General features: G+C 41.1%; 1 protein-coding gene across 3 annotated transcripts in view; it reads right to left on the bottom strand.

Annotated features, from left to right (window-relative positions):
- Positions 1 to 22,934, bottom strand: part of alpl (alkaline phosphatase, biomineralization associated) — a 30,578-nt gene extending 7,644 nt beyond the window's left edge. Inside the window, exons 1-9 of one of the 3 annotated variants that reach the window (XM_078170582.1) lie at positions 22,814 to 22,934; positions 16,005 to 16,170; positions 11,775 to 11,894; positions 9,559 to 9,674; positions 6,702 to 6,876; positions 3,523 to 3,698; positions 1,573 to 1,713; positions 1,349 to 1,418; positions 1,064 to 1,198 (exon numbers count right to left, since the gene is read on the bottom strand). In XM_078170582.1, coding sequence (XP_078026708.1) covers positions 1,064 to 1,198; positions 1,349 to 1,418; positions 1,573 to 1,713; positions 3,523 to 3,698; positions 6,702 to 6,876; positions 9,559 to 9,674; positions 11,775 to 11,894; positions 16,005 to 16,077 — 1,006 coding nt within the window. In that variant the 5' untranslated portion in view covers positions 16,078 to 16,170; positions 22,814 to 22,934. Of the gene's footprint in view, positions 1 to 1,063; positions 1,199 to 1,348; positions 1,419 to 1,572; positions 1,714 to 3,522; positions 3,699 to 6,701; positions 6,877 to 9,558; positions 9,675 to 11,774; positions 11,895 to 16,004; positions 16,171 to 20,506; positions 20,633 to 22,751 lie in introns of those variants that run through there. The other 2 variants (XM_033627784.2, XM_078170584.1) reach the window with 2 other exon arrangements.
- Between the last annotated feature and the right edge of the window lie 3,392 nt (positions 22,935 to 26,326).

Raw genomic sequence — 26,326 nt, 5'->3', positions numbered from 1 at the left:
GTTGTGTCTTTGTATCCGCCACCGTAGTTCCCAGCCCCTCTGTGATGACAGCATCAGAAAAACACTGACTTTTTAAAGTGAAACTACCTTATTGGGTGTTACCAGTTTCAATCAGTGGTTCCCAACTGGTGGGTCGGGGTCCATTCTGAATCTGACTCGTGAACGTGTCAAGTTTGTAAGAAACACACTTTGTTTTTAAGTATAGTGAATCTCTAGCACAGAGCTTTTAATTTGAAGTGCTGTTTCCTGCTGTAGAATGACTGACTAACGAGCAGCTACTTGACAGAGACAGCAAAGTAGCTCAACGACATGGCCAAATGCAAATTTGACGCTGAATATGTTAAACTGTGTGGACCTTGAACTAATGACTAAGGCGAAATCTGGACCCCAGGGCTGGACCAGTTGGGAACCACTGGTTTAAATCACCGGCTCCTTTTATTTTGGAGAAGTTCTGACCTCTGTGGATAATTTGGCTCCCAGTAAAATGCTCCTGAACAATGAAAACTGAAGGAATTCTAACTGGGAGAAGTTGAGGCTGGCTGCAATCTGCAGTCCTCTCCGCAAGATGCTCCACACTACTCCTTTAAAGCCAAGCTGATGTCAATAGCAGCCACAATTTTTTCATTCACTTGACCCAGATTTTTTAAAAATGGCAGCAAGCAAAACTATGCGGTACACTATGTATGCCAAAGTGCAGATATTCCTCTGTTTGGTTGCCGATGAAAAGATTCAGTGAGTGTCGCATTGAAGTTGATGTCACAGTAGTTTCATGTTGCACCGATATGGTGTTCTGCTAAGAATCCCACCTACACTGAGGGGGTACAATCAGCCGTGGAAAACAAAATAGAGAAAAGGACCTGGTCCCAAAAGTGAGTTGACTTGAGTCTAGCCGTACCATGTAGTGGAAATGAGGCAATATAAGGCCTCCTTGACTCAAGGGACATTCACTATTGAAATCTGCAATGTCTCAGACAGACACTACAACTTAACTAAGTCGGTAGACCAGCCAGCCAGATCTTAAAGTTAAACTAAAGTTGACAGTCCAATTTCACCACAAACTCACCCTCTACAAGCAGGTAAAATCCACTGGGGTTCTTCTGTAGGATCTTGATGGCCACATCCACCATCTCTGTCAGCGAGGGATCAGTCTCAGTGTTCCTCTCCAAGTCATATGTCAGGTCAGCAGGTTCAAACAGACCTGGAATAACAGAAGGCCCGGTTCAAGGAGAAATAGGTTATTACACGCAAGAAAATAAGCCTACAGCAAATGCATACACATGTGGCTCTTCATTTACACTTCAATGGAAAACTTCCAAGTTTTATAATGACGCCGAGACTGGAAACTCACCCAATACGTAATCCACGTTGTTAGGGTTCAGTGATAAGAGCTGCTTCTTGTTCCATACATAATGGCCTTTCTGCACAAAGACACAAATGTACAGCCACAACAGTGTGAGTGGTTAACACTGCAGTCACTTTGAACTCCTAAATATGGAAATGTAATTGGGAAGATAAAAGAGAGAGCAGAGAAATGAGAGGGAGCAAAGAGCGGGAAGAGGAGGAGAAATTTACTTTATCCTTCATTTTGTCAGTCCACTCCTGCACCAGGTTTCTCCCGTCTTTTCTTGTGCCGCTGTGCTTCGCGATGCTGGGGTACTCTACATCCGACGTGTTTTTGGGGAACATATATTTCCTCCCTCCGCCAAGGATCACCTGGAAAGTTGCACAAACAGAATACAAACAATCTTAGTTATAACTGTTTTAGGACCAAATGGCTGGGAATTGACAAAGAAACAACTGACCGTTAGCAAAGCCCCATTTCCTTTAGTTACTGTTGCTACCCCTGTAAAGTGCACATATGTAGTGTACAATAATATCATGTGTTCAACTCAAAGTTTTTTCCGAAACAATGGGTCTTCAATTTCAGACACTGTTAGACAAAAGCAGACTTCTAATTTCCAGCCAGAGGCGGACGATTCTTTTGGTTGAAATGACAACAGTAACTAGCAGATTTCATCAGCTGTAGCTAGCTAAGCTTAAGTAAGGTTAACGAGTTGGTTGAAAACAGGTTATCGGCTAAAATTTTAAAGTTTCTAGCTGATTTGTTTAAAAGCAAGAACTCTATAAAATGAGTCTTAAATATACGCTTGATGGTGACATACATAATATTATGCTAAAAGCCTGAAGCTAAAGCTACGTATCCCAGGAAAAAGGTCAGCATCCTCTGCAGCTAATGATCAGGAGAAGACATGAAAATAAAGAAGCGGAATTGTTCCTGTGTTGCAGCTTGTTAGTTCGAGTATTTTAAAGGGATCGTTCTCCTAAAAATTAAAAATACATATTTTTCCTCTTATCTGTAGTGCTATTCATCAGTCTAGATTATTTTGGTGTGAGTTGCAGAATGTTGGAGATATCAGCCGTAAAGATGTCTGCCTTCTCTCAAATATAGTGGAACCAGATGGGTCTCAGCTTGTGGTGCTCAAAGTACCAAAAAATAACATTTAGAAACTCAACATCAGTGTCTCTTTTTAAATCATGACCTGGTTACTCAAGATAATCCACAGACTTTGTTGTGAGCAGTTTCATTTAGGAACTATTTTCTTTCTCGTAAACTACACCCGCCAACCGAATAACAGCACAGAAGGAAGTGTGCATCTACTCATGGATGAGAGGTTCGTGCTTGTGATAGCATGAGATGTGAACATTAATGTTGTCTTCCTCAGCTGAGCTGTAACGTTAGCTAGCTTAGTGGTGCTAGGTGAGCTAGCAGTAGTTGCACGCTATCCTCTGCGCAGCAATTTGGCCGCAGGTGGTTCATAAGAAAGAAAATAGTTCCTACATGAAACTGCTCACAACAAGGTCTGTGGATTTTCTTGAGTTACCAGGTCATGATTTCTGGAGAGAGACATTGCTGTTGAGTTTTTCAAATGTAGTTTTTGGTGCTCTGAGCACCACAAGCTGAGTGACATCTAGTTCCATTATATTGGAGAGAAGGCAGACATCTCTACGGCCGATATCTCCAACACTCGGCAACTCACACCAAAACAATCTAGACTGAAAAATAGCACTACGGGTAAGAGGAAAAATAGGTACTTTTGATATAGGGATGAACTGTTCCTTTTCGTATAATAAGGAAAATGCTTACATACTTGGTCAGAGTCATGCTTTATTGTTGATATTTTAAATACTAACTCAGATAACACGAGTTTGGCTGAGGATGCTAGAATGTAAACTTTGCCAGAGGACCAGCTCTCACACAGTGCAGAAGTAACTGTTACTGCACAGTGAATTAGCCAGATTTGAATGTTTGTTTTTTAATGCAATGTTTAATTCCAAAAACAAGTTACACCATTCAATTAGTCCAGTGTTGGCACTCTGAAGTGAACAAAATGTTCAACAAAGTGTCTGTTGCCTCGTTTTCAGAACACCCCACATTATCTAAAATCACATACTACTCTTGAGGTTTTTTAGTGACACTTTATAATACGTTGTGTATCAGAATTATTTCTTGTTGTGACTCACATCAATGTTGGGAATGTTTTCAAAGAGCTGTCTGGCGATATCCTTGCAGCCGTCCCTCAGAGCCTCAGCTGGCATCTCATTATCGGAGTACCAGTCTCTGTCCACGCTGTGGGCATAAGCAGCACTGGGAGTTGCATGGTTAACACGGGTCGTCGTCACTATTCCCACTGACTTGCCTGCAGTGGACACACACATACACACACATACACACACAGGCAACGGTCTGAGTAATTTTCTGAAGAACATGTTCAGACCTAGATGAATTCCCTCATTGTGTCTCCCTGGACAGTGTCTACTTGTTGAGCTGCAGTGGAAGGATAGTAAGGCAGGCAGAATTTTCGACTTAAATGACTGTAACTTTGGAAAGTACGCAGAGTGCTGGAGCTTCATTAGCTGGGGTTGAAATGCATTGTTGCATCGAACAAGGAGTGCAGTTTTTGTGCTGCATCTCTTACAGAAGGAAATCACCTCAGCTCATGTTGCAGCAACCAACATCTGTTTAAATGTACACATCGCTGTGTGAATGTGTATAATGGTCCAAACCTTTCCTTTAATCATGTGAAAAGAACTGTAAATCTGTTAAAATTAAAGTGCACTGGATTGTACAAATGTTCTGTCACAGAAATATTTTATCATCAAATATCAACATAAATTAAATTGCACATTGCAGCTTTATCGTGTTGTCAAGGTCCCCACAAGAAAATGTTGATACTGCTCAAACCTAGTCTGAACAGCAATTTTTAGCAGCAGTGTCCAGCAGTGATTAATGGATGGACCAGTACTTCCTGCTAATAAATCTTCTGGATCTTAAAAGTGAAGCGTTAAAGGAAAACCCAGCAGAGCACAGTCCTGTAAAACGACCTGATGATAAACATGTCTCACATTTCTATTTGCTCCGTGCAGGAGGTCGGCAGCTGCCCGCCGTGTTCCCTCAGGAATTATTGGATTTCTTATTATCTGTGACCCCTGAACCCACACAGACCCTGACCCTCACCCACCCACTCCTAACTTATTCCCACCACCGCCCTCTGAGAATCCCTGGTGCTCAGTCCTTTCCTTCTTTATGGTGCAAGGTTTTAAAGCAGATTGCATTACGCCGTGATGTCTCCTTGAAGGCTTAAAATTATCACGTCATTCCTTAGTGTATTTTGCAAAGATGGAAATCTTTCAGGCTTCTGATCAAAACTGTTTACATGGGATTTTACTCTGTGTTGTGTTTTGTCTTTACTGATGCAGCATCAAACTGATTATTGAGATTGAAGCCCATGTGTAAAGAGTCTCGTAAGTACTAACCAGCAGGCAATTTTAGGGCAGGCAAGGGGGGATATTGTTATGATACCAGTGTTGTTTTTGTACTCCAAATAGTAACTAACATACCTTAGATTATATAATCACTGTCACCGAGCCATGACTTCAAAAAGAAGGCCTTCAGAATTTGCAGTAAGGTGGCCACAAATATACATGACAGAGCCTATTGGCGTTCTAAACTGGGATGTATGTAAACATACTCAGTGACACTAGGGGTGGGCGATATGGCCCTAAAATAATATCACAATATTTCAGGGTATTTTTGGGATAACGATATTCTTGACAATATGAACACATTAGTACGAAAAATATTTTATTAATTATAATATTCCTTAATTTCAGAACATAGAATTGCAACTAAATGCGTGAAATAGTTTTACATGTCAACCTGACAGTTTCATCACACTGTAACCTGTTTTTTGTCGAGCCGCGAGCATCACGTGGGTTCACATGACCAAAGGTTTATGACAAAATCACTTGACGACACCGACTCCTGTGTGCACACAGCAAGAGAGGAGAGGGAGAGATGCTGTGCTGCTGCCAGAGGAGCCGCTGAATGAGTTCCCCCTGAGCGGTAACTCGCTAAAAGAGTCTGAGAAGTCCAGGGCTGTTCATAAAACAGGACACCACAGTTTATTCCACACTACTGAAGCTGCTCCTCTTTTTAGAACCATCACAGAGTCTGTAATAATTTTGCTTTCAGCCATGCTTGTTGTTGCCGTCAATATGTCAACAAGTTGAAATATCCCAATTTCAATTTTTCCTATCACATTAAAAATTATACTGGTATTATTGTGAACAATATGATACGACACACTTCTAAACAACATGGCACAGGTAGATGAGAAAATATGTTAGCATACATCGTTAGCGATGGACTTCACATGACAATATTCACAACTTTTTATGAAAAAACCTTTTGATTCTGCGCTCAATTCTGAACCAGCATTTTTTGTGTCTCTCTAAAGTGAACTTAACAATTGAATTGTGAAGATTCCAACTCAGCTATCGATGTGCAACATGTCCATATTAACAAAACTTTAAACATTTAACATTATAATTTTGATGCGCAATGCTAAGCTTAGACCTAGCTATGGTTTCAAGAGGTTTGAATGTTCTAAAAGCCAAGACTTTGTTTATTTGAAACCAGATGAAACCCCACTGTCCTGACCCTGCTTTGTTACTATAAGCCTTTCATTCATAAGTTCAGGGAGACATACAGTACTTTCAGACTTAGTTTCAGAAGTTATAGTTCTAAATTTCAGAATTATATTTATCATCTGAAATGTTCTGAAACCCAAGAGTTAGTTTAAAATCAAACATAAACTCTAAAATGACCCAAAATCGACATGTTGGAAAACAAGCTCGTCCCCCCTGTTAAAAAATACATTGCCTACTGGTTCTAACAACTCCACACATAACTTCATAATAAAGGATCCAGACACATCAGGGTTTGGAAAGTTAAAAAAGAAGATGAAACTTCATAGTTAGGGTGGCCTGATAGAGCTTTTCCAAAACTCTGTTATTTAAAAATATGTCTCTTGTCATTTTAAAGCAGAATACATTAAAGAAAACTCTTTGGGCTAAGTTAATGTCACTTACAAACTGCTTGAAGGATAACTTTGGTTCAAAGGATGAACAGCTGAAAAGAGGGAACGAGCAGTGTGGAAAAACATGCATTAAGAGCATCACTTTTGAGAGCACTTCAAAGTCATTGCTTTGAGCTACCAAGTCGCCCCAGCGAGTATTCCCACCACCCATTAACACAGCAATCAACCACAACCACAGTTAGCTTTCCTCGCACATGAAACGCATATTAATCGACAGCAAAACGTGAACAATGACCCTGTGTTAAATTAATGTCACTCTACCTGCGTCTTTAGCCCATCTGAGGATGGAGGTGACCTCATTGCCCATTGTGGTGTTACACTGGGATCGGACAGCAGCTGCACTCACACCCACCGTGCCCTCGTTGGCCTTGACCCCGCAGAGGTATGCTGTGGCAGTGCCGGCACTGTCTGGCACCTGAGCGTTGGTGTTGTATGTCTGCAGAGTGACAGGTCAGTGACATGTGGTCAGAATCTAAACATCAAACAGGATTGTTTGTTGACTTTCTGATATCCTTGTGATCGGGTGTTTGTGTGATGCAATTTGTTTGGACATGGGTGCTTTTCCTGCACCAGCAGTACGTCAAAATGCTGACTTAAAGGATACAGAGTTATTCTAATTACCAACAAATCCCATTAAAGACCAAATCATCAGTGTGCTAGTGTAAAGATGATTTCATATCCTTTCATCTCTCTACTTCTGGCTCTCAGCCTCAGGCCCAATATTTCCTATTGAAGATGTAAATCCTCAAAAAACGGACAGAAAAAACATTTATATACAGTCTATGTACTTAAACTTATACTTGTGCATCAGCTCTATGCAGAGCTTACGCCGTTGTGAGCATTTGTACTTGTGCGTAGTGTGTCATTCTACAGTTACACCTCAAAAACACTAGTCAGCAGTGGGGTTTCTGTGAAGTGCTCCAAAGTTGAGTTGATTCAAAACACATATTAAACACGCATTAAACATGGTTCAACAGAGACAATTTCAAACACAAGTACACAAATCAGCTTCAAAATAACTCGCAGCATTCACAGACAAACACTTGTCTTTGTCTGGACACATTTTCCCCACAGATACAACATGCTAACGTTATTAGCACAAGCCTATGACATTTTACATAGTATAAACTAGCAACAAGCGTAGATTTCCTCTGCTCATATGAAGCATGGATACATTACACACACAACTTAAAATGCTATTTTGTGGGGGGTTTATTGTCTTCACAGTTTGTTTCTTATCTCTGAAATTAAAGTAAATAAAGTAAAAAGTTTTGTCATACAAGTTTCCAACTACGGCTTGACATTTTTCCTCCACTAGTTTAAAGCTACGATTACTCAAACAGGAGGAAACATGAATTTTTTGGGGACTATTTTTAGACGATTTGTCAGACAAAACAAGCATTTTATGGACGTCCCCTTAGGCTATGGGAAACTGAAATGGCATTTCTACTATCTTCTTCTGTTTTACAGACTAAACTATCAGTCACTTATTAAAACTAATCATTAGTTGCAGACAGCAGGACAGTTACGTTGTCTCGGGATTCTGTTTACTTGCCTTTCTGACTGTTCAGACTGTTGGCTGAGGCGCAGAATCAGACTTATACAAAGGACCTCAAAATCAGAAAAAAGTGGAATTTGACTGATTCCTATTAACACTGCATTTTCAGGCTATTCGTAGAATGTGTAAAAATTATTTTCCAATTAAATACCGTTAGTCATCAGCAGCAGAACCCTGTGGGCTGTACTGTATGTGTATCTGCAGTCTCCAGTTTTAGATGCACAGTGCGTAATTTTTCACACAGCAGGTACCTTCATTAATTAGGCCTTTTCACATCTTTCAACACTTGCTTTTGTATGAGCTGTTCCGCACAGTGTTCGTACAGTGAGATCATTTGTAGGTTGTCCAACTTTTTCTCTTTATGCAAATCTCCAAACCCCTGTCTTTCTCTGGATAATACAATTAGATTTGATTTGTCAACCGTAGTATTCTAGAAAGTTGTCAGTTTATGTAAGAGGCCAGATTGGTTTACCAGAGTATTAACAGAGGAAGCATTACTCTGCACTTGTAATTGTAACCTGAAATGACTAATTGAATGCTACCTTTTTAATTAATAAATACATGTAGTCTGTAGTTAACAGAAATAAGGAATTGTTTTTTTTAATTTTAGATCTCTTCAAGGACACCACATATGCTAAAGTAAAGTGCAATAGTTGTAGTAGTAATAGGTCATTAATGTGTTTTTAATAGTTTTTGGACAACAATGGAGGTCTATAGCAGCAGTTAAAGGTCCAGTGTGCAAGATATAGAAGCATGCAGTGGCATCTGGCAGTGAGGACTGCAGATTGCAACCAACTGAAACCCGTTAGAATTCCTTCAGTGTTCATTGTTCAGGAGGTTTTTACCAGGAGACGAATAATCAGCAGAGGTGTCTTTCTCTCCACAACAAGCAGATCCAGAGATTTGAGCATCAAAGCACCCTTAAACCAGTGGAAACACTGACTAGCATAAAGAAATTGGTGTTTTCTTCTATGCTTTCTTTGCAGAGGCGCTGCTACTACGTTGGCAGATGCGAGAACGCAAATGACCCTATCTAAAGCGAGTGTCTGGTTTGTCCTTTCTGGTCTACTGTAGTAACATGGTGGTGCAACATGGCTGTCTCTGTAAACGAGGACCTGCTCCCGATGCCGATAAGCTTCATTCTAAGGTAACCAAAACACTATAATTCTTATTTTTAGGTGATTATACACTAAAGAAAACATACTTAATATATTATATTCCATTTCTCCCAATGTATCCCCCTAAATCCTACACACTGGACCTTTAATTGATGGTTTTGGTCTTTTCATTGGATTCCTTGGCTATAAGAAAAATATAGAATATCACCAGATTTACAGTTTTGCAGGTTCATATGAGGCCATAGCTGCTGAGGACTCATAAAAAAATCAAACTACTTTATGATTTCTGGCCATCTTTTTTTAAATCAAATCTGTAACATAACACAGCCTATGTGACGTGACACACTAAATGACCTTGTTTACGGTCAGAGGCCTTGTCAGGAAGCCATTACTGGCAACAGCAAGATCAATACACATAATGTACATAATAACCGAGTCAGACCTTGGCCAAAGACACAAAAGGGAACTTGTCCATCTCCAGCTGCGTCTCCTCACCGCTCTGTCCGTTCAGCTGACCCTTCAGTATTCGAGCAGCTGTCACCGTGGGAACGCCCATCCCTAAACACCAAAAGCAGGTCGACCGTTAGATTGCATTAGACTTTCCTTCAGGGCGGGAAAGAGAGCGAGTGCACATGAGAGACATTAACACTTCATCCCCCTGCTGCGCTCAGCATGCAGTACATGAAAGGTTGTTGCTTTCTTTGACATTTCAGAACACGATGGCTGCTGTTAGGCAAAACATTTTTTTAAGATATAAATTACTTAAATAGCAGATACCTCTTTCAAAAATGATGGAAAAACAAAGATAAACAAAACAGATACTTTCGAGCTCACAGTGAGACTCAACTCTAGTTAATCTGTATCACGGAGAATGTTAAATTCCCAAGACTTTTTGTTGTTTGCCTGAAATTATTCACAGGAAAATATCAGAAAATGTTAAATATAGTCTTCTGTAACTGCTATTCTTATCTTTCCTCACCTTCCTTGTATTAGACACAGGATGAAAAACAAATTGCATGTGCCTCAGGTCCAGTTGGATGATTTACAATAAGGTTGAAGCCCCCCCGCATAATCAAAGTCTGCTCAGAGGTACACACAGGAAACAGGTCATTGTGCAGCTGAGTCTTGTTTCTTAAGCTGAGTCCTGTGATTTTTCCTGGTAAAAGGTGAACAACGTCTGGGAAACGTTTTTTCCAGTTGGACAATCACATCCTGTTGCGTCTTACCAGTGTTGCAAGATGGTGCCTGTTATTCTCTAATTGCGCAAACATGACTGTGCTTGCAGCAGGACGCAAGAATGCCTATAGTCCAAACAGAGAGAGCAGAGGCCAGATGGAGGATAAAAGTTATTGTGTGACCAATGAGCGGCCCAGCACAGACAGAATCCCAGTGATCTGGTGCCAGCATGGGTGTTTTGTTTGCTACTGTACTGTTCATTCACCTCGCGTGTTAGAAAACATTTGAAAAATCTCATTCATTATCAGCTGGATTACTGGATCCTCTATAGCAGGCAAAGTTTTGATGAGTGAGTGCCAAGTTAAGGAGCCAGCATATCACTGAGGGCCGACTCAGGACAGGCGATGTTGGCCAGTTTCACCAAACTCTCCATCACGTAACTGCTCACTATGTTTAATAATATCCTGAGTTACCACATAGCTTGCCTACACCTGCAAGAGTTTTCACAAGATTTGCAAAACCCAACCGTCGGTTTGAAAAGCCTTATTGAAACTGTTCAACCTTCTGTTTTAACTCTTTATCCATGTACTTGTCGTCGGATTTGTGTTTGATCTCATCATGTTATTTAACATTATTGAGCATTGAATTCACCTGTTTGCAGATCACTTTGTCTGTCCCCCGAGGTCCGATAAAGTAAGAGTAAATCAAATTTTTCGGAAACCTCCTTTTCTCCTCAACGTTACAGCACTTTTTTGTTGGCTTTTTCATCTCACCTCTACATTAAACTGCCCATCTATGCACTGAAATCGCCTATTTAAGCTAACAGAACTAGCACTGATGACCCAACATAATTTCTACTATGGACCCTTTCATGGCGTCTTTTGGTTGCTAAGAAACAACATCGTTGTTCCACTTGTGAGACTTCTGGTCCAGCCACTACTGCGAGAAAACATAATAGCTATGAAACGCTAAACTTTATTCCCCCTGACCTGAAATACACACTGTAGAAAATTACGAAATTAGTTTTAGGACTTTGCCTCTTAATAGTAGGTTCTTAACTTCAACAAGGTACAAACTTGATGTCTGAAATAAATGTCTACCGTTTCTCAAAAGAAACAAATTAGCGCAAAGCGTGGATCGCAGCGGTCAGACTGAAGAACTGGATGCCATCGGGAAACTCCAGGGTCTGTAGCCCTTATTGCCAACATCATTAGCTTGTTTAAGCTTATGATCGCTAGCCAACAGTCTACAGAGGGAGAGAGGGGAGTGTTGGTATTTGTGTGTGCTGTGTGTCTGACTTGTCATTTTCATTCCCAAATGGCGACATTGGCTTTAGGACTCTCCTGTTTAATGGTAAGTTGTTCCCTTTGACAAGGTACAATCTTGATGTCAGAAATGGAAGTCTGCCACTTCCCTAAAGAATTGAACCAGTGCAAAGTTTGGATTGCAGTGATGAAACAAAAGAACGACTTTGTGGCTCACCATCTCCAAGGAAGAGGATGATATTCTTTGCTTTGTTGGTGTTGAGAGCTTGGAGCGTGAGAGCGTTCTTCAGGGTCTGCTGTGCCCACACATTCCAAAATTTGGGATCCTTCTCTTGTTCTGTGTGTAGAAATAAACAAGTCTTGTTAGCTTTGGATAGGAAATCAGAAAATGAAAAATTCTTGACAGCCAAAAGTTGTGTCTTTTTATGTCTTGTTTCATGCGACTGACGCTGGCTTAACACCAAACAACTTTTCAATCCATTTCACTCTCAGAGGCACATTTACACATTGACCTCAGTTGGTGCACGCTCCCATGAGCTCGATAGTTTTCTTGATCATATGGTGTAAGGTGGTCATAAAACTCAGTCTGAGCTGTCTTTTTTTGTCTTGATGTACCGATAAAAGTTTTTAGTGTTGACTCATGCAAATAGTGAAGTCCCATGATGTTAACATTGTTGGGAACCAATAGCTGCGTTCTCTCTGGCACCAAACAGGAAGCAGCAAACAGGGTACACTGTAAACACAAAGGGACTCTGGGGAGGCGCAAGAATGTGAACAAGTCTCAGGTCTCTTGGACCGTGAAAAATGAGGAGAAACTGGTGGAGTGCTTGTTATTGTGGAATGTTTCTGTTCATGTATCTGATCCACCTGGCAGCACTTACTTTAGTGAGAAATCTTTGAAATGGTTCACCTCTCATGGTTCATTCATATTCTTGCAAATAGTGACCCTGCAAGATCCTCAGTCTTTGCAAAATCTTTTAAGCCAACGAGGAGTAAGTTACGGTATGGTATGGTTCAGTTCGGTACACTTTTTTCCATTTCCACTGTGAAAAGTTGGGGAACTGCCCATTGGTCCGACATCCCATTGTTCCGACCATATTGAACCCATTGTTCCGAAGTCCCGTTGTTCCGAAATCATCATGATGCCCTGTGGTTAAGGTCTGGTTATGTTTAGGCACAAAAACCACTTGGTTAGGGTCAGGAAAAGATCATGGTGTGGGTTAAAATGAAAAAGAAAGTGGCAAACATATAAGCTCAAGCCTTTCCCAGCTGACCCAGAGCTCGTTGCAGCACACCATCAAGGCAGAAATACGTCCGCCGGGAGCCGTTCAGCACCGCGGAGAGCTCCCCACACAACCCCAACCCCAGAGTTAATAACAGGAGGTTATGGTGTTTCACTCTCTTCTCTCTATGGCACTTGTATCTCGACCAGTAGCCTACTTTTGTTGCGTTTGCTGATCCTCTATGGTACACAAATACAGTATAGCCTAGTATAATCACATATCAGAACAACGGGACGTCGGACTAATGGGATGTCGGACCAATGGGCTGTCGGACCAATGACATGGACCCGAAAAGTTGTGGATGGTACCAATGGAACCGTTCCGTACTGTCCCCATTTTTGGTCCCCCCTCTGTTGGGGTACCTAGCACACAGATCTGGGGCCTCATTTATAAAAGAGTGCTTAGGATTCATACTAAAAGTTGACGTGCGCCCAAAAGCTGAAAATGGCATGCGCCAAAAAATAATCTGATTTATAAAACCGTGCGCACGCACACTTACACGCAATGTTCTCTTTATAAATCACAGACCTCCTGGAGTTGTGCGCACCCAGATCCGCCTCATATTCCGCCCTCTACAAGCCCTAGTTCAAGCATAAATGGTCATGCAAATCACCTCATGAATGCGATCTGCATATAAATAAGCCGGCATGCGAGTGTTGTGTGAGTCAAGGCGACGGGTGAGAAACGAACCAAAAAACGGAATTTCTCCGAGACTGAGCTAGAGACCCTTTAACGGGAGGTGGAGGACTGAAGAAAGATTTTATTTGGCGGCCACAGCAGCAGGATCACTAATAAAAGAAAGAGAAAAAAAGTGGCAACACATCAGCGCTGCTGATGCTGTCAGCTGTGTCTGTGGGACTGCACGGACAGTGACAGAAAAAAAAAGTGGTCTGATCTAAAGGTAGACCAAATATTTCTACTCCTTTACCAACATGTAGTTAATGTGTTGCTTTTAAATTTGAGGATGTTTGACATTGATGTGCGACATAAAGAATCACATTTATTAAAGGTGGAGGCAAAAAGGATTATGTGCCAGTGCCATCTTGCGCAATTACGCACGAGGGTCACCGCAGTATTTATATGTTTATGGCAATTAGTCTGATCAGACACCGGCCTGAATTACAGCATGAACCAGTGGTATCCCGGTCCCAAAACACAACGTGTAATTTGAAATACAATTCAAAGATGAAAGTGTAATAGGCGAACACATTTCTTCATGCCGGTTTTGTCATGAACAGCACATGTCTAAGTAGCGCTGATGAAATAAGTGTAACGGTTGTGCTTAATGGCTGTATTTCGAGACATGATAAATGCACTGGAAATATTTAGCTAAATAAATAAATATATTCCATGCAGTCGCGCCATCCTCTCCCCCTCCTGCGCTGACAGAGTGGACAATGAGACGTTAGAGGCAGTGCGGATTAAATACGTATTTAGAAAGAATTTCAATTCAGGATTTGAGTTGGATTTTACAATGTTTTTATGAAACAATTATCACTCACTCCAAGCACAAAATAAGGCTGCTGGATTTGTGCGCACGCATGACTCAGAGTTTGCTTACAGGTGCGCACATTCTCCCGCCAAGTTTATTTTTATAAATCACAACCTTTGCGTGGTAAGTGGCGTATGCCACTTTCAAGCCCCGTTTTGTGTGTAAGCAAGCTTTATAAATGAGGCCCCTGGTACTAAAAGGTGGAGCTGTGAACACTGCAGTCTGTTGATTGGTCAATAGAGGACGGTTACTCTGCTCAGGGCTGAGTTGTGGCTGGTTTTGAGGCTCATGTAACCACTGCTCATACTGTGGAGAGTTTTATTAGTAAACTGTAACTATAAAATGAAAGGATGTTTTGCTGCCTCTCACAGCAGCTGGAGTCGGAGAAAAAATAACTTAATTTACAGGGCCGACTGTCGGTGACTTTTAAGGTGGAACATTAACTTGTAATGTTACTGCATGAGGTGACAACATGATTCTATCAACACACCTTAAATTTCAACTGTGACAACTTTGACCATTACTTTAGTTATTATATGACAGACACTTTTAGTAATGAGTTGATCTTCAAGCTTTAATACATATTAATTTCAACCAGGATGGCATTTAACCCACTCTTCATTTGGAGAAAAAAAAAGTGTCGCAGAGCATCGTTCCTGTGGGCTCCAGCAACATTAAACCCCTGAGCTTGCCTGAGAAGGACTAAATGCACAAACATGCTATTTTAAAATATCCCATGGAGAGAGACTCTCACTGCAGCCTGTTCTATTTTGCTCTGAAAATATCGGCGTGCAGCCTCGTTCTGTGGACGATAAACAAGGTTCAGACTTCCATCTGTGTCACCGGTAATGAGGAAATACAGTGAGTGCTGAACAGAGCAGTGAGTGACAACAACCCCGCCCACATTTAAGAGTACTGTTTGTGGTGGAAACGCTAGGGTCTAGGTACCATGTCTGAAGGGTTACTTTCGGTTCCAAAGGTACCATACCGAAAGTGTTTGGTGGAAACGGGGCTTTAGTCTGTGACTAAAGACTTACATTGATTTCAGATGTGAGAGAGTATCAGACTTTAGTCTTTTCAAAGTCCTTTAATGTATAGTAAACATAACAGTCCAAAACCAAAAGATATTAATAGAAAAGGGTCAGATTAGCCAAATGTTTTGGTATTTCTGCTTAAAAATGACAAATATTTCAAACATCAAAATAATTGCATATACCTTTTCTGTCAGTCAGTTAATGGACAAATCATTGCAGCTAACTGTCACCAAATCACTCAGATCATCTAAAAGCAACAAACAATTTCACATTTTGAGAACTTGTATTACATGTCTGATGTCTAGGTTTACCTCTTCATATAAAATGTGACAGCAGGAGTTACAGGACAAACACACATCTATTTCCTAGGGAGCAGCAGGGTGGTCTTCAACAAAAAATAAACAATATATTCCTGTAATCTTCTTGGCACCACCGAAACTTCTACCGCGGAAAAATATCCAGTGGGTTTTTTTTCTTTATAAAAGAACAGGAAATCTATTTGATATACAAACTTCCTTAAAAGGTTCAAACATTCCCCTACAACCCTGGAACCCATCCAGTGTGTGCTGAACATCTCCTGATGCTTTTTTTTTTTTTTTTTTTTTTTTGAGTGACTGACTAACAACACGGTAACTTACCAGGGAATAGTGGCTTCCCCAAACTCCCCGACATCAGACAGGAGCAAACGATGAGCAGGGCTGTCACCTTCATGTTGTCGTCTCAGTGCGGCTGATGCGTAACTCCAGACAGCCTTAACATGCCACTTTGAGAAGCTGAGGAAGCCTGTCTGCTGTCGCCTCACAGCTAGAGAGAGCAGAGGAGCACACACAGTAGAAATTAAATGTGTGTCATCTTGTCACACACAGACTGTGACACACTGGCTTAATGTGTGTTTACTCACTTCTTGCTCATGCTGTACTCCTTAAAATATCCACTCTTTGAACTGGAAGTGACCAAAACAGTCAGCTCCACCAGAGTATTGGTTCATTGTAGGGATGCACTGATTGTGAAATTCTGGGCTGATGCAGACACCAGTGTTTAACATAACAATTTGGCCAATAGCCGATACTGATGGGTTTTATTGTTGTTGTTTATCTTGTTTTTGTTGTTATGTATTTCCTTTTTTGTGGCAGGGAAACAAAGAAATCTTCATTGTAAGAAAATAACAGTTTTAAAGTTATGTAGTCCTTTGTTACACTATCTTTGAATGAATTCAGTCCTACAAATTTCTGAAACAGGTGTGTGGTGCTCTATGTGTTGGTGAAACTTGGTTTATGGACACAGATTCGATGAATGTTTACAAGTTTCATTCAAGACTACAGTGGTGATGAATAAATTATGCATCAAAGAAGGAGAAGAAATAGACTCTTTGTTTTCACTGAAGAGCAGTGGTCAGTCACGGTGCAGCCCCTCAGTGGCTTTAAGTTTAGACTTAGCTGCTATAAGAGTGATACTAAATATACGACCCATGGGCAGAATCTAGCCCCCAACAGGGTGCTGGGTGGCCCCCCAAACCCTTTTTTAAATTCAGAATTACAATAAATTGGTAACTGTTTTTGTACTTTTATTGTACATAAGGTGCCAGAGTGTGTAAAAAAAAGACAAAAAAAGTGCCAGTGGAGGATCCCTGCACCCCCTGACAGAGGTCTTGGCTAAGCTCCCAGTGTCCTAAAAACCTAGGAACGCCCCTACGTTCATTTTTGGGGCTGCTGCGATTGACCCCTGGCTTCCTTTTGCAGGAGTGGCCCCCAAGCAAAGCAATCTGAGCATCCCTGCCTAAAAATAACCTTCTTTCACAGTTTTAAAAAAATAACTGCCTAAAAAGCCTTATTACTTTGTATAATATACCATAGTTTCCTCCCTAATGTGTACTGTATATTGCTGTGAGAACATCAACAAATGTGTCCTTCCATTGTATTTATTAAAGTTTCCCAACAAAAAACCCAATGCTCATTTTTACTGAATAGAGCTTGAACTCATCATAATGTAACTCAATGCAACCTCTGTTTGCAGTTAGTTGTGGCCACAGGTGGCTAAAGGCTAACGTTTACTAGCTCTTTTCTTACAGATGTCAACCAAGATTCATTGTTCACAATGTGGCATTATCAGGCAAACAATAGGGTGTGTCCCCTGAAGTGTCGATAGTGAGTTTACTGTGCCCTTTCATCACAAAGGCACCCCAGGTAAGATCAGCCCAAAGAACAAATTCACATCCCCAGGACGTTAATATGCAAAGGCATGGCCCACCCTGCTCTTCCGTTATATGCCTCTGACTGGTTTACCCCGACATTCTTACCCTAAACCTAACTCATCCATGGATGTATGAAAAGAACAGGATACAGCGTTGGAGGTGGGCTCCCACTGATTCCTATGAAAATTATTCTGTGGTGCATGAAGCCGAAAAAACTCAATTTCTGCAGTTTGAAATTACCTGGATCTATACCACATTATGGGGCTCAAAGAGAGCGTCCACTAGAGACTTTACAATAGCTGAGCAGCTAACTTCCAGTTTAGCACTCTGCTAACTTGAATGTGGATGAAAAGATTAAATTAAATGGCTCTTTTAGACTTTCAAAATGTTATCGGACCCTGCGAATTAAATATATAGTGATGATAGTGAAACAAGTCAATTCGCAGGGGTTGAAACACTAGAAATAAAAATGAATCCACTAAATTACGGACCTCTCTTTCCGAATGTAAGTCTATGGGAGAGAGTCTTTCTTGACCCCTTGACATCACGTGACTGACCAGGAAGTTGTAATCCAGGTTTGGCCACATTGTAAAAATTGTCTCCAAAGCTCGACATTGTTCCTGAGGGCTTGAACCAATCTCACTCGTCTTGCTTAATCCTTTGCTTCTCAAAGTCAAGGATGCTTCCTTGATAGGACGAGTCCTACAGTGCCTAGGCATGACTCCTTCCTAGCATTGAGTGAACACACATTGGAACAGACCAGCAAGTGCCTGGGTGTGCCTTATTCAACAGGCCCCACCTTCAATTCCGGCAAATCATGCTCAAAGAATTGTGGGTACCTGCTGAGGATACACACATGCATGCTTGAGTATTCTCTAAAGGAGGGACTCGGTCCTCAGTAGAATTCGAAGGATCCTTGACACTGGAACAGTCCTTCGGCGGAATTTGATGACGTAGCCTCGATTTTCAGCCATTTAAGGGGCCGTACACACGCCTCTTTAACCACATGGAAAACGAGAGGTCGGGTGCTGGGCGCTACTTTTGTATCCTTTCTGTGCCAGCTTTCAAGAGTGCGGTGGCAGGTTGCGTCTGAGGTTGCTAAGCAATCTTAACAAGCACTGTATCAAAGCTTATTTACCTAAAATCCTGAGTGCAGAGCTGATCTTCTTCCAGGCGCTGTTTAGTCTCTATATACAGACTCTACATTCAGTGAACGTAGAGTCTGCAGGCAAACCCCGGAGATCTTGCCTCCAGAAGAAGAGCGAAAGAGCCCTGGTTTCCGGTTGTAGGCTGTTTGTAGTCCGCATGATATTGACCAACCACGTTTGAGCCGGCTGCAGCTGTTGCCAGGTTAAACGGTCCGTGTGGTGAACTAACGAGGCGGAACATAACTGGCGTCACTGCAAACTCTGAATCCACCGCAATGGTTCAGCATATTTACTTATATATAAACGGAAGTCGGAAACGGAAATTCGCCTCGTCCCCCAAATCGAACCGGAATGCCAAAAAATCGGGGGTCTGCCCCCAGAGGCTGTATCGCCGTCTGCTGGAAGTCGGACGCCGAATACAGCCGATGGGTTCCGAGAATGGGCGCTGTTCATAAGTGTGTAGGCCTATCGTCTGTGGGACAGATGATAAAGCTCTGGGTAGCCCTGCACTAACATGATCAACTTCTCCATATTTACCACAGACTGATATTTACGGAAGAAGGGAAAGATGTTTGGCGGTTGTGATTGGTTGTTCCTCAACACATGACATGCCGTGCGCGCTGCTGGGTTCAAAAAGTTGAACTCTGTTTATCTTGGGGCGCATCCATCGCATCCTAAAAAACAGGTGCTTGGGAACATGTGCACGCAGTGATGTTGTTACTCTGGAGTTTGAGCGTGCCTGCAACATGTCTACATTGAAAACAATGAATTTGAGGGCGCAAAAATGCAGCATGTGTGCAGCTCCTGAGGATCCTTCTTGACTTTGAGAAGCACCTTTAACCAACCCAACCAACAGAGGCACTGAGTACTAGCCAATCAGAGGGGGAGGGGGGCAAGTCATGCTTTTCCTATCCTATGAGACACAAATTTGTGTCCCGGGGACTTAAGTCGGGAGCCCTGCTTTTTAACCTGCACAGAATTGAAGTGACACAACAAAAAAACCTCGGCCACTGCCATCAGTCAATGTCATCTTGTTTGCTGATAGGCCGATGGCAGTCAACAAGGTGAATATCAGCCAACACCGACCCTACTATCCCTACTTCTTTGCTTAGTGGGACCCTAACAGAAATTACGAAGAGAAGTGCTACTATTTCTTGCTCCCTTCTCTACAGATCAAACAAGGCAGGAGACTGCAAACAATGGTCAGTCTGTTTTCATGCCATCAAAGCTGTGTTGATGAAAGATGATTTTGTGTGTTGTTGAACCTGGACCTTGTATTAAAAAAAAAAAAAAAGTATCAAGCCCATCGGGCTTTGCAGCAGAAACAAAAGGAAAGCTCGGTGAAGTTAAGCTGGAGGCCTCGCTGTGAATGTAAGTAGTCACAACAGGGGCCCTTATGGGTCCTGGCAAGTCAGCCTTTCATCTGTAATTATTCACACGCTCCTCCTTTCTTCTCTGTGCTTATAGTCAAGGTCATTTTAATGGGATTGAGCTCCATAGCACTGAGAGGTTTAAGGGCCATAACAAAGCCGATTAACAGCGACTGATTGACTGGATACATTCACCCATGAGAAGAAAAAGATACTTCTACTACAAAAATCTTACCTGTGCAAATCTAATAAAGGGCTTCTGAGTATGTTTTGTTTGAATGTAAAAACACTGTGGTGAATAGGAAGACGTACCTGCCAGAAAACTTTGTAACCCACCTGTCTATGTTTAAATTTGTGTTTGCCGATAGAGTAACATTCAGGCCCTCTTTTTATGACTCAGTTTGTGTTACTGATCTGTTGTGGTTGTTTACCTTTGTATTGCTGTCTTGTTCCATGTTTGAACTCCACATCATGACTTGTGGTCTTGAGTAAATAAATCTGAACTTCTTTGTTCTGTTTGGACAAGGCTGCGTGCAAACATCTCCAATACCGTCCCTCAAAATTGTGAAATAAGTAGGCCAATACATCCTTCCCTCTGTTTTGTTAGTTGTATTTCCCAACAAGCTTTGGCCTGTCATCATGTCCTGTTCACACACCATGGACTCCACCTTTCTTTATTTACTGTTATAACATTTAGCTTGCAAAGATCATCTTGTCAACACCTCCAAAAGCTTGCTCTGACTGGTAATTGTGCCAGCTGCAACTGGTTTTCTGAGAAACAGACAAGTCTGAACCAACAGCACCGACCCTGCAGGAGTCAGTGGATGAAATCAAAAGGCAGAGTATTCATACAGAATGACGTACTCCAAGCCAGTTGCTTTGACAGTTCCTCGAATGCATCAGGCCACAGGTAGTCGTCACCTGCCATTAGAATTTGCCAGGTCCGCCCAGCGGCATTGAACCAGCCAGTCTGCAGCAAAAGAAGCAAAGCACCGCCACCACGGCCACCAGCAGGATGCCAGACAGGACGGTGGTCAGTATCACGTGAAGTCCCACTTCAATCATGATGTCACCGAGCCTTTATCGGCCACTCCAATTTACCCAGCCGGTGTCAAACGGGCGAAATTTCCCAACACCTATTAAGTTCAGCTGAGCTCCCTCCTGAGCCCGAGGCAAGTCGAGCCGGCACTAAAACATGTCACTCCAGCAGGTAGCGGCTCTACAGCGGGGATTAGGCTGCTAATTATGCTCAGGAGTGGAGGGGCTGATAGATAAGAGGCTCGCCTCCAAATATTTTATCAAAAGTCTGCACTTAGACGTGTTGTCCCTGCTCCTCAGACAAGATTGTGTTATCTCCTCTGTTCACCCTGACTGGCTAGGACACTAAACATGGTTGCCAAATTTTAAATGGGCAACTTGGTTTGCTTCTCACACCAGGCTGCCTAATCCAACCTCTTGTGTGCAAACAGAATAACTAACATTTAAACCTGATTTCACACAGAGAGGGTGGGGGGCATCCGACTTTTGTATCTCCTTGTCTCTCCCCCTTAGCCTATTTGAGTGAAGATTTCATTTGTCCTGTGTGATTATTTGACTAAATAAAGATGATAAAACTGGTTTTTATTGGTGATTTTCACACAAAAAGGAAGGACACCTGACTCATTTATCTTATTTATTCTTCCTCCTAGCCTACTTGAATAGAGATTTAATTCGTCATATGTGATTATTTGGCCAAAAAAAGATAATAAAACAGATTTTTATTAGTGATTTTCACACAAAAAGGGAGGACATCTAACTTATTTATCTCCTTACCCCCCCCCCCCCCCCCCCCCCCCCCAGCGTGAGTAAAGATTTCATTTGTCATGTGTGATTATTTGGCTAAATACAATTAATAAAACTGATTTTTATTAGTGGCAAAACTTCATAGGTTGAAAAAAGGCGTCCCAAACTTATTCATGGCCAACAAACTACTAAAATATGTGTGCATAAATCCATGTCACATCTACGATTCTGTCATTAAACCCCCCAAAATAAGATAAATTTAAAATAATGGCACTGTTACTGCCCCTGGCTTTTACTTGTGTGTTTTAACCTTAGCTTTGTATCTAATTTATGTGTATTTTACATATTTAATCTGTCTCAGCTGTCAACAGCACAGATGACGTCCTCAGAAAATAATCTGAATTGAATTTTACTGCACCCTCCTACACATATCCCACAGGAAAAGGGATCAGGAGTATGTGCAGGGAATCCCATGACTCCATTGCAAGCTCTTACACAATCCCTAACTGTCCAAATAACTGATCAGGTTGCTATAAAAATTACACAACACGAAATCCTGCATGACTTGAATGAATAAATGAATTAATTAAAGCTGTACTAGTGCAGCCTGTCGAGTGGCACCACTTAATCCAAGTGGAAACGGATATAAACAGAGCCAGACTCGGTGCAACAGTTCATCAAAAACTCCCTTTAAAGCCCAGAGTGGATTATTTGACATTGCTCCGGATCAGGGATGGACTGGCAGCAACATCTGGAGCAGACACAGAGAGGAAAGCTGCACAAATAACAACCTGTAAGCAAAATTTCAGCCCACACTTCGACCGCGCGTTTCCTCCAAAATCAACCTGTTATATGCGTAAAAACGCCCCAAAAAAGTTCCAATGTTTTACTTACTGTAAGTGACCGGAGCAGAAATCTACATCCAAAATGTGCGTGCAGTTCATTCAGTGTTTCACCTTGAAATGTGTGTCCTTGTCGGTGCTTTCAGTCCGTTTTATAAGGCCACAGTTGTTCGGCTCCGGCTCTGGGGGTCTGAGAATAGCGGTCTGTATCCCACGAGGGAGGAAAAAAACAGAAAAAAGGAAAAGCTTAGAAATAACGCTGCCATGCTGCTGCTGCTGAAGGGGACATGGACCGAGAGCGCCGCCTGTCGGACGACCGAGGCATCGCTTCAAGGACAGAGCTCCATAATTATAACTGTGGGAAATGACAGTGGAAATACCACAATTTAAAAATACTCCGTCATAAAAACAAGCTCTGCGTTCAAAACTGTAGTTAAAGTAAAGAGGTGTAATCAGAAACATGCATGTTAAAAATAAAAGTATTTATGCAGGAGAATGGCCCTGTCAGTGTTATAATATTATATACGACAATATTAGATTATTGTCACTCATGTATTTTGTATACAGAGATTTAATGAATTTTAACTGCATTATATGCAGGGAAATTATTTATTCATTAAATGTTTTTTGTCATTTTAAAAAAGACACTGAAAACGAAATTATTCAGTTGTGCAATATATTTCAGTATAGGTCTTTATCATGCACATAACTACATATTTCTTATGTTTACTTTATTCTATTCTTGTTTATTCTATTGATGTATATATTGTAGTTAAAATTCACACTTACAGCCTCACAGTGATGATATTTTCTATTTTTATATTTTAAATATTACTTTTAAACATTGCAGCATAATGCATATTCTATTTTTTTAATGTACATTTTTATTTTATTTTGTTTTATTTTATTGCTTTATATTTACATACTTTTATTTCATACTCTTATTCTTATGTCTTATAATTTGTTTCTTTCTTTACATCCGAACGACTATAACGAATCACAATTTCCCCTCAGGAATTAATAAAGTTTTTTTTTTTGTTTTTTTTTTTTTTTTTACAGACAATTATTAGGCTATATATCATAAACCAATGACACAAACCACGGCATTTATGGCCAAATGTTGTTTGCAGTGCTTGTCACAATATGGCCCTTTAAAATAGTGGTTCCCAACTGGTGGGTTACAGTCCAAAAGTGGGTCACGGGCCCATGGTGAATGGACCACAAGTGACTTGCAATCATGTCAAGTTTGTAAAAAAAAAACCCCTCATTTTATTTTAATGTACATTAAATTTCCAGCCAAGACCTTTTATTTAGAGTTGTTGTTTCCTGCTGTAGAGTGAGTGACTAACTGACAGCTAGTTAACAGAGACAGCAAACTAGCTCGATAACATGGCCAAGCACAAGTATGACACTGAATGTATTAAACTGTGTGGACCTTGAACTAATGACTCAGGAGTAATCTGGACCCCGTGGCTGGACCAGTTGGGAATCACTGGTTTAAAATTCTCAAAACTCAGGTGATAAACAACAAATAATATTTATCAGTATATATAAAAAGGGTATTACCTGTTTTTCAACCTTCTGATGTCTACTGTCCTTGCTCATCTTTGTCAAGAGGCAAGTCCAGTCGCAGCAGCCCTGCACAGGTCAGGTGTATGCCGGGGTGTTGCTAGGATGTGAGGACATTCAGGGCTTGGGGGATCAAGGGAAATCCTCCCTAGGACTTTTCTTTTTGGTGGGAGGGAGGGTAGGAAAAAAAAGCTCTGTTTATTGCTTTTTTATGCACTCTGTCACATTATATACATTCAAAGAACAAAAAAAATCCCGGTATAAAGCAATTGCGGGCCAGATTTGGCCCAAGAGCCACAAGTTGAATATCACCGGCCTTTAGCCTACTTAGATACTTTCCACCCCTGCTAACTATTGAAACAACTAGCACCTAAAACAAACAAAAACAAATAGATAAAGCCTCCAAATAAACTGTGGTCAGTTTTGTTTTAAGTATTAGACCTAATAAGCCTGTAGTTAATGGTAGAATAATAATTCTACCAGCTAATTTTTTGTTAAATCCTATATTCAACAGGTATAGCCTTTAAATTATGGACTGACTGTTAAACTGATTATACATTGTAGGCTCCTTGCTGTTTCCTATGGCCTCCTGTGGATGTCACTGTGGCAGCTCAGCAGGCTTATACTGTATGTGAGCCAGCCTCATTCATAATATGGATTACAACTTCCCTTTTTTCTTTATTTAATTGATTTTTTCCTCCACATATTTCAAACCCCATAGCTGACCATAATTAGCTTGGAATTCACCAAACAACCATTAATATATAGCATAGCGTAGCATTTCTGTTGGTCTGGCCAGTAATGGAACATTTAACCCACTGTAGCCTCGTCCTTTTAAGATCCAACAGGATTGATTTTTTAATGTGTAAACCCCACATTTAGACCCGACTCATCCTATGTTCTTTCAGAGTATTTAATGGTCTTCCTGCCTGGAAAATCAATATTTACAGCTGGCAGAAGCAGATCCAGTAAAGCCTGGAGGGAGCTTTCACTAAGCACAGTGGAGCTTCTGCTTCCCCCCCTGTACAGACCATATAGACCATATATTCTGCTGGGAGGTTCGGTTTGTTTTAAGATTATAATGACATTAATTGCTGATAACATGGTGAGGTGCTGTAAAAATACAGACACATTACTGCTTGATGGAAGATGAAATTTAGCAGGGTTCTCACACCTTCTTAAACTTAAAATTCAAGGAGTTTTCAATGGCTTACCAGGCCAAATTCCCTCAAATTCAAGAACCCAACCTGGCATAGTTTGAGAAACAGATCAAGGTTAACTACTGTTGCAACACTGAGAATTTTTATAATGAGAACTGGCAGGCTTTACAGAAGCTCAAGTAATTGACGCTGCTCAGCAATATATATTGTATATTGTATAAAATATATTGTGTAAGCTGAGCGATATCTATTCTTGTAAAAAATTTTTTTTACAAATCTAAGTACTTGAAATGACCTTTGCCATGTCGTCTATTTTCAAAAATGTCCAAGGTCTAAAATGTTTCTCCCTCAAATTCACAAACTTATCAGGATCTCAAGGACCTGTGGTAACCCTGACCTAGCTAGCTAACTGTCAGCTAGCTAACTGTTAGCTAGCAAGTGGTTAACGGTCTTTATGTAGCCTACTGTTAGCTAGCTAACTGTTAGCTAGCTAGTGGTTAATGGTCTTTAAGTAGCCTACTGTTAGCTAGACATCTGTTAGCTAGCTAGTGGTTAATGTCTTTATATAGCCTACTGTTAGCTAGACAACTGTTAGCTAGCTAGTGGTTAACGGTCTTTATGTAGACTACTGTTAGCTAGACAACTGTTAGCGAGCTAGTGGTTAACGGTCTTTATGTAGCCTACTGTTAGCTAGCTAACTGTTAGCTTGCTAGTGGTAACGGTCTTTATGTAGCCTACTGTTAGCCAGACAACTGTTAACTAGCTAGTGGTTAATGGTCTTTATGTAGCCTACTGTTAGCTAGACAACTGTTAGCTAGCTAGTGGTTGACGGTCTTTATGTAGCCTACTGTTAGCTAGACAACTGTTAGCTAACTTGTGGTTAATGGTCTTTATGTAG

The sequence above is a fragment of the Epinephelus lanceolatus genome, chromosome 1 (genome assembly GCF_041903045.1).
Source record: "Epinephelus lanceolatus isolate andai-2023 chromosome 1, ASM4190304v1, whole genome shotgun sequence".
Lineage (NCBI taxonomy): Eukaryota > Metazoa > Chordata > Actinopteri > Perciformes > Serranidae > Epinephelus > Epinephelus lanceolatus.
This window is presented reverse-complemented; position numbering and strand designations above follow the sequence as displayed.